This window comes from Coregonus lavaretus, assembly GCF_964263955.1.
Source record: "Coregonus lavaretus genome assembly, contig: HAP1_SCAFFOLD_1929, whole genome shotgun sequence".
Classification (NCBI taxonomy): Eukaryota; Metazoa; Chordata; class Actinopteri; order Salmoniformes; family Salmonidae; genus Coregonus; species Coregonus lavaretus.
The window spans coordinates 17,777-26,252 of NW_028162256.1; the positions used below are offsets into that span (position 1 = coordinate 17,777).

The 8,476-nt window shown below is 45.0% G+C and overlaps 1 protein-coding gene and 1 pseudogene across 2 annotated transcripts; both read left to right on the forward strand.

Annotated features, from left to right (window-relative positions):
• Positions 1–1,164: 1,164 nt before the first annotated feature.
• On the forward strand, positions 1,165–3,656 carry LOC311119419 (histone acetyltransferase KAT2A-like; the record flags this gene model as incomplete). Its single annotated transcript, XM_084194115.1, has 9 exons — positions 1,165–1,171; positions 1,342–1,487; positions 1,623–1,712; positions 1,813–1,994; positions 2,180–2,371; positions 2,495–2,601; positions 2,768–2,878; positions 3,077–3,213; positions 3,390–3,656. 9 exons carry the CDS (start codon positions 1,165–1,167, stop codon positions 3,654–3,656), a joined length of 1,239 nt encoding a protein of 412 aa, XP_084050241.1.
• Positions 3,657–4,247: 591 nt separating this feature from the next.
• On the forward strand, positions 4,248–7,923 carry LOC311119420 (ATP-dependent RNA helicase DHX58-like; annotated as a pseudogene). Its single transcript has 8 exons — positions 4,248–4,436; positions 4,528–4,656; positions 4,815–5,000; positions 5,136–5,386; positions 5,511–5,822; positions 6,020–6,210; positions 6,329–6,419; positions 7,366–7,923. The product of its transcript is annotated as an ATP-dependent RNA helicase DHX58-like (transcript).
• The last annotated feature ends 553 nt before the right edge of the window (positions 7,924–8,476 follow it).

Genomic DNA, 8,476 nt, shown 5'->3' on the forward strand with positions numbered 1-8,476 from the left:
GAAATAACATTGGAAACAACTAACCACAGTTGCTAAAAGTTACCAGTAGCTACCCGCCATTCAGCTGTCTTGCAACCCCGGCTACATCAAGCTCAGTCTGGTGGGACTGCTGGGGCGGGATCTGGATCGGGGAACAGTGACCCAGTCAGACCAGGTCTTAGCCAACAACAGCTGGCGAGTCAGAAATAAGCCCAAGTCAGAGCTTTTCCACGGGCGAAAAAGCTCGAGAAACTCGGAGTCTTCTCCGCTTGCAAGGTAGCTAAATAGCTAACGTTAGCTATATGGCTAGGCTAGCTAGCATAGCCAAGTTCACCAAAACAATTACTAGCTAACTAGCCATTTCCCCTACTTGCACAACCATCTAAACAAACAGAAACAAAACACCATTATCATTTGCATTTGGTTTCTAACATGCAATAATATCCTTCATAAATGTATATGGCGTACATGCGTAGCTAACGTTACTGTCAAGAATATAGTTATCAACAGCAAGGCTAACCAACTTTGGTAGTAGCTAGCTAGGCAGCCAACTAGCATGAATCTGTTTTATTATGCTAGTGTGGGCTTCTGATTTATTTTCCTCTTATCTTTAGGCTAGTGACACATGCAAGTGCAATGGCTGGAAGAACCCACAACCGCCGACAGCCACCCGTAGTATGGACTTACAGCAACAAGCGGCCAGCCTGAGCGAGTCCTGCCGCAGCTGCGGGCATGCACTGGGTAGGCTGCCTTATGACTCAACACTAGTTTGAAGGATAGATATGCTTCATGATCACACTGAACCTAATGTCATCAATACACATCATAGATATAGAATGTGTATGCTATTCCATAATAGCAATTATGATCATATAAATTGCACAATGTAGGTTTCAGCCTCATCTCTTTATTGAGTGAGTAGTAAAGTAACAATCCTTAGCTATTCCCCCTTTAAAGGGGCAGTCAGCAGTTGCTACATCAATTTTTGTGCTTATAAATTAATGATATGTACCTATTGATTCTTGAAGACTATAACTTATAAATGCTTAATGAGCTTAGTTCAACTGTCCTACCCCATCAGAACCCAAAATAGAAGCTTGTTTTACTCCAATGTTTGTAAACAATGTAAATGTAAAGAAACACTGTATAGCCTAAAAACATGGTTAAAACAATCATTTTAATATCATGGATGGTCAGTCCTTGCATACGTAGCTCTGTCTATGAATTTGAGAGTAGTTACTTTTCTCCAGCCCCATTCATAAACTTTTTACCTAAACAGTTGTGTGGAGTTCCTTTGTTATTGTTTCAACTGCTGATTGACACTTTAAGATGCTGATCTGTTATTGAACCCCTCCTGTGCAGCGGCCCATGTGTCCCACCTAGAGAACGTGTCAGAGGAGGAGATCAACAGGCTGCTGGGGATGGTGGTGGATGTGGAGAACCTCTTTATGTCTGTGCACAAGGAGGAGGACACTGACACCAAGCAGGTCTACTTCTACCTCTTCAAGGTGTGACATCACTTCCCTCCATTCCAACCAGACAGACAAGTGTAAATGGCCATAACCTCCACTTTCCTGCCACTGGAGTCAATATCTGGCTTTGCACATCTTGACCCTCTCTCTCTTTTCATCTCTATCCCCCAGCTGCTGAGAAAATGCATCTTGCAGATGAGTCAGCCGATAGTGGAGGGATCATTGGGGAGACCCCCCTTTCAGAAGCCCAACATAGAGCAGGTAGACAAGTCTCCTTCCTACCTGTTTGTCAAGCTGTTCTTTCCTTCTTGCCCAACAGTAAAATACTTTTTGTACAAGTTTGTTTTATTTTGTTTCTCAGGGAGTGTTGAACTTCGTTCAGTACAAATTCAGCCACCTGGCACCCAGAGAGAGGCAGACAATGTTTGAGCTCTCCAAGATGTTCCTCCTGTGCCTCAACTACTGGAAGCTGGAGACTCCCACACAGTTCCGCCAGCGGTCCCAGAAGGATGATGGCACAGCCTACAAAGTGGACTACACCAGGTGTGTGTGACATCTGTTGTGGAAAATGTTTGTTTTTTTGCAATGAATTGCATCTTGTTTTTTGTTGTTGTATTGCATCTTGTTTATTTTCTGTTAATGTAGAGGTCTCACTGCTGACTTCTCCTTTTGTTCCCATCAAAAGTGACTCACAACTACTGTAATCTAATCTGTGTCTTGTTTCCCAGGTGGCTGTGCTACTGCCATGTCCCCCAGAGTAACGACAGCCTGCCGCGCTATGAGACCACCCAGGTGTTTGGCCGCAGTCTGCTCAAGTCAATCTTCACCGTGACGCGCCGCCAGCTCCTGGAGAAGTTTAGAGTGGAGAAGGACAAGCTCCTACCAGAGAAACACACACTAATCCTCACACACTTTCCCAAGTACGTGGTGTCACGTTGATACTTATTGTGTTTCTCCCTCGAGTTACAATCAAACCAAGATTCTGGAGTGAGTGAGATGGACGCTGTGAATCTGTGGATTGTAACAAAGTGTTTGTGTCCCAGGTTTCTGTCTATGCTAGAGGAGGAGATCTATGGGGAAAACTCTCCCATCTGGGAGGCTGACTTCACCATGCCTGCCTCAGAGGGGGGCCAGCTGGGTCACCAGTTAGGTAGGGGGTACCTGTTACAACTAAATAAGTGGTTCTCATAAGATCCATAAAGGCACTTATAGGTTGTACAACATGTAATGTGTGATAATATTATACTTTTCCCTCTCTCCATTTTCAATAATCCTGTCTGGTCTCGGTCATTGTCCTGTGTTTCTGATCCTGGCAGTGATCAGCCCTGCTGCAGTGTCGGGTTCGCCCTCCATCTCTAAGGGCATGAACAGTGGCTCTTCGCTAGGCAGTCTGGGGCTGGACTCTGGCGTGGCCGAGCCCATAACAGGTCAGTAACTCTGGCAGCCCCGCCAAGCTAACTTTTGCTTTGTACTGGGTGTGAAGTAATAGCTGACGTTTGTTTTTATGTCTTACCTGTTGATGTGGGAGCTTGTATTTCCAATGCCTCCGTGTGATAGCCTCAGACACATAAACATCATATAAATTCATGGTGGTTATAGTAATGTTTTGTACTGTTTCCCCTCAGGAGAGAAGAGGAAGCTTCCAGAAGCTCTGACCCTGGAGGACGCCAAGAGGATCAGGGTGATGGGCGACATCCCCATGGAGTTGGTCAACGAGGTAATGATGACCATCACTGACCCGGCTACCATGTTGGGCCCAGAGGTAAGTGCTGCCCAAGACTGAGACGCGTCATTTAATGTCCATTCGCCAGTGCAACATGAATATTTATGTTGACTGATATATTTTATCAAGTCTAACATCTAAGTATGGAAACGGGATGTTTGTTAGAATGAATATAATAATGAACTATGTTGATAATCACTGTCACTCTCTGCTAGACGAGTCTGCTGTCTGCCAATGCTGCTCGTGATGAGACAGCCAGGCTGGAGGAGAGGCGGGGCATCATAGAGTTCCATGTCATAGGGAACTCTCTTTCCCAGAAGTCCAACAAGAAGATCCTGATGTGGCTGGTGGGCTTGCAGAACGTCTTCTCCCACCAGCTGCCTCGCATGCCCAAAGAGTACATCACACGCCTAGTGTTTGACCCGTACGTAGACAGTTTAACAGTTTCTCTCTCCTGTTATGTCTTCAGTGAAGCTTCTTGAAATGAGCTTTTTTTGACCATTTCTCCCCACTCTCTTGGACTGTTCTCTGTCCTGGAAGCACAAGACGCTGGCCCTAATCAAGGATGGCCGTGTCATCGGGGGCATCTGTTTCAGGATGTTCCCAACCCAGGGCTTTACAGAGCAAGTCAAGGTATGGACACACCTCTCCTTTACATGCAACAGCACAAATACTGAAATAAATTAGCTGGGTAAGTTGGACTTAATGGCTTGTTATTGTACTCACGGTATCTGTCAGAGTTTGAATGTATGTGTTGGACCAAGAGGCCGACATTTTCCCCTGATTGTTTGCCATTGTGGTTTCAGGGCTACGGTACTCACCTGATGAACCACCTAAAGGAGTACCACATCAAGCACAGCATCCTGTACTTCCTCACCTACGCTGATGAGTACGCCATTGGCTACTTCAAGAAGCAGGTATGGTATAGGATGATAACATGTACCTCTCTCTCTACCTCACCTCTGACCTCTCCCCTCTGGCTTGTTTTGTCATCACAGGGATTTCCCAAAGACATCAAAGTGACGAAGAGTCGTTACCTTGGTTACATCAAGGACTACGAGGGGGCTACCCTCATGGAATGTGAGCTAGATCTAACACTTTATGTTTACCCTTTACAGTTAGCTAATTTCGTTATTTATCGCCTTCAGATTTGTGACAACCTGGACTCAGTGATTGTGTCGTCTAAAGTGTATGCCCCTGAGCTGAAGAAAAAGGTCCCCAGACCCAGGAAAAGGTTTGACATCGTTGACAGAAGACCTCAGGTGAGTTCAATTCTGTTCTATAAACATATAGCCTTTGAACTTGAGAGCGGTATTGGTTTGAATTCAACAAACTCCTGTTGTTTTGTCTCAGGACCCATTTGGGGATCACCTGAAGTTCATGATGCAGTTTATCCATGACTTCATGGCCTTAGGGCCTTTTCTATCAGGGAGTTTGGCACGCAGGAGTATGAGGCAGACGTGGTGATTCTGGAGAAGAAGGGTAAATCATCCTCTTAATATGAAATAATACCACATTATAGAAGCAAAGCATAGGAATCATTTTCATGCACCAAATCACACAAGGAACCTTCCTCAGTCAATGCCATACTTTTGAATTCCATATTAAAACCTATTTTGCATGTGTGTTTCCTGGTGTAGGTGTGACGGACAGGAACAGACTACTGGCCCAGTGTGCTCTCCACCTGCGTCAGTACAACGACGCCCTGCTCATCAACGACACAGTGCGCATGGTGGATGCCTTTAGGGTCCTAGTGGCCTACTATAGCACCAAGAGTTCCACTGCCATGGATGGAACCGACTTCTTCCTGCTTGGACTCTACCAGGGTGAGAACCTGCAATTCCCTTGGAACAATCTCTCCCACTTTCTCACATACTGTATGCGTGTGATTCTTGGGAATATTAAGAGTATAGGAAGTTCAACTTCTGAACATTGATAGTCAGTGTCCTGATCCTCAACAGAGAACGAGGTGGAGCTGAGGAAACTGGCAGGCGATGACCGGTTTGAAAACCCTAAGATGGGGAAGCTTCAGAGCACCCTGCTGGAGCAGTTTGACCAGGGTGAGCACTCCAGAGGCATCCTCTTCTCCAAGACCCGTAAAAGCACCCACTGCTTGTATGACTGGGTGTCCAAGAACCCAGCCCTGCAGCGTGCTGGTATCAGGGCAGCCATTCTGACAGGCGCTGGCAACGGCATCAATTACATGACCCAGGTAACCTGACATTAAACACAGTCAGAACTTTTGGAGGTATAGAAAGGTGGGTTGGAAAGTGCCAATGCCTGTGTCATACCAACAACTGACCTCTGTTTGTGTGTTTCTGTGGGTGCGCTTGTAGAATGAGCAGAAGGACACAATCAAAAACTTCCGCCAGGGCTCCCTCAACCTCCTGATCTCCACCAGCGTTGCTGAGGAGGGCCTGGACATCCCAGAATGCAACCTGGTGGTGCGCTATGGGCTGCTGACCAATGAGATCGCACAACAGCAGGCCAGTGGCCGGGCTCGGGCGAGTGACAGCGTTTACTCTGTGGTGGCCCAGGCAGGGGGGCGGGAGGTGCGTCGGGAACATCTCAATGAATGTCTGGAGGAATTGACTGGCAGGGCCATCAGCGAAGTGCAGAGGATGGAGCCCAGGGAGTTCCAAATGAAGGTGAGGCTATTCCTCATGGTGGTGAGGCTGGTATCTTTCTCTATGTACTACCGCTGCAAGTATCTCATCTCTTTGGAAAAACCTACACTCACTCACTTTCCTTTTTTCCAGTATATGTCTTTTGAACCCGGCAGCCAATTCCTCATTCTCTAATCTCCTTTTCTTTAGATCTTTTCTCTCTCTGTCTCCACTATTAGATCACTGAGCTCCAGACAGAAGCGTTGTTGACCAGACAGTTGAAAGAACAGTTGAAGATCAAGAAGAAGGGTCGTTTCAGTGCTGCTAGCATTCAGCTCTCGTGTCGAGGCTGTTTTGTGCTCGTGGCCTTCGGCAATGACATTAAAGTAATTGAAAACGCACACCATGTCAACATCAACCCTGACTTTGAGTAAGTTGTGTTTCTCTAATGTCTGTCCCGATACTGTCACTGTCACATATTGGAAGTGTTTTTGCATCAGTGTGTTTGTGTGTGAGGAGTTAACATGTGCATGTGTGTGTGTTTTCAGGAGGTACTATAAAACCAATGGGCAGACCCTTCTGAAGACTTTTGAGGACTGGGAGCCAGGCCGTGTGATCAGCTGTGCTGCCTGTGGCAGGGTGAGGTTGGCCGTTAATCTCTAGCTTTTTATTTTAGGCCGAGGCTGCGGATCCGTAGGCAGATATTTTGTCTAGTGGCGCGCTGTTGTGTTGTGGCTGCATGAGAGAAAAAGGTCACCATTCTAAAACCTGAGGTGGTGTTTTTTGTCTTACAGTAACATTATTGTATTATGACTGTAAGTCGCTTTGGATAAAAGCGTCTGCTAAATGGCATATTATTATTATTATTATTATACTATGCTATTAAACTGAGTGTACAAAATATTATGAACACCAGCTCTTTCCATGACATAGACTGACCAGGTGAATCCACATGAAAGTTATGATCCCTTATTGATGTCACTTGTTAAATCCACTTCAATCAGTGTAGCGGAAAGGTAGGAGACAGGTTAAATAATTATTTTTAATCGTCGAGACAATTGAGACATGGATTGTGTATGTGTGCCATTCAGAGGTGAATGGGCAAGACAAAATATTTAAGTGATTTTGAACGGGGTATGGTAGTAGGTGCCAGGCACACTGGTAGAGACCATGCCCCGATGAATTGAGGCTGTTCTGAGGGCAAAGGGGGGTGTAACTCAATATTATGAAGGTGTTCCTTATGTTGTGTACGCTCAGTGTATATTCAGTTCTGTTATGTACAATACTATCATTATGTGATCTTGCAGAAATTGATTCAGCTTTGATCTCACTTTATTAAACGAGAACCATTCGCCAGAATAGCCTGTTCTCTAGGAGTAGAGCAGAGACTGTGCGTAAATACAGAATCTTGCACATGCACAGAAACTTCGGGACTTTTACACCCCGGGAAGAAAGGTCCAGTAGAATTTGTATCCGCAGCCTTTCCGTTTATCTTATGTTACTAGGACTATTCTATTGTCTTTTAACATGCTTATATATGGAAATCTACATCAGTATATTTGTTTATATATTTATATCTGAACAGCAATGGGGAATGGAAATGGTATATAAGGAGATTGCCCTGCTGCCCATTCTGGCCATCGAGAACTTTGCCATGGAGACTCCAGAGGGAAGAAAACTAGCCAAGAAGTGGAAGGACGTTGACTTTACAGTGGAGGAGTTTAACTTCACCACGTACTGTAATAACAAGTTCCCTGGCATGTTCGATTGATACACTATTACACTGGAAGAAGGACTACAACTGGTGTTTTCATGGTTTTCACCTTTCTCTTCCTTTCTCTCTCTGTCTCTTAGTCTGTGTTGCTTAGTCTAGACTACTTTTATGTTCCTTATGCATGATCCTGAAGTGTGTCGTAGTCCTATGACGGGGGAGAGATGCTGTGCCTTGGGTATGGTTGGCCCGGTAAATCAGGTCTGGCCGCCACACTGCTGTAGGCGGTGTGAGGCGGCAGTGTGCTAAAGCATGTTACACAATGGTCAGGGTTAGAATTAGCGCGACAGCTTTGTTTATGCCCAAGGTCCTCTCTCCCTCCCTCACCAGAGACGTGTGGGTTTCTTCTGCTGCATCACAGCCAAGCACGCAAAAGCATATGAACTTAGCAGCCCTGTTCTAAGATTAACTCAAATTATCAGTTTTTCTATTTTTAGCAAAGTACTATCAGCATCGTCCATATTTTGTCATGAATTTGATTGTGTGAATCTGTACTGTCTTTGTTTTAGCTTGAACCTGAAACGTATGCCCCCTCCTGATACTGCCTGAAACTTGCTGCTATGCACATGTCTATATTGAATGTTATAAATGAAAAATAAAATAATAGATAACTAATAGAAATAAATAATAGAAGTATATAGATTTCACCTTCATTCCTGTCTTCATAAACTCTTGCACAAGATGGCGATCTTAGCCCTCCAATGTTTACTTCCATACCTGCAGTAGAGGGAACTTGTGTTTTTAGATTCCTTCTTTCCCTAACCTGTGCCCTTTAGTTTAGTATGGGGGAAGATTGTGTATGTGGCCATGGTCATCAACAGGTGTCTGTGCTGTTGGCTGCTATAGGTTTCAAGGTATAGGGAGCATTTACAAGCATTTCGCTACACCCACAATAACATCTACTTAATATGAGTATGTGACCAAT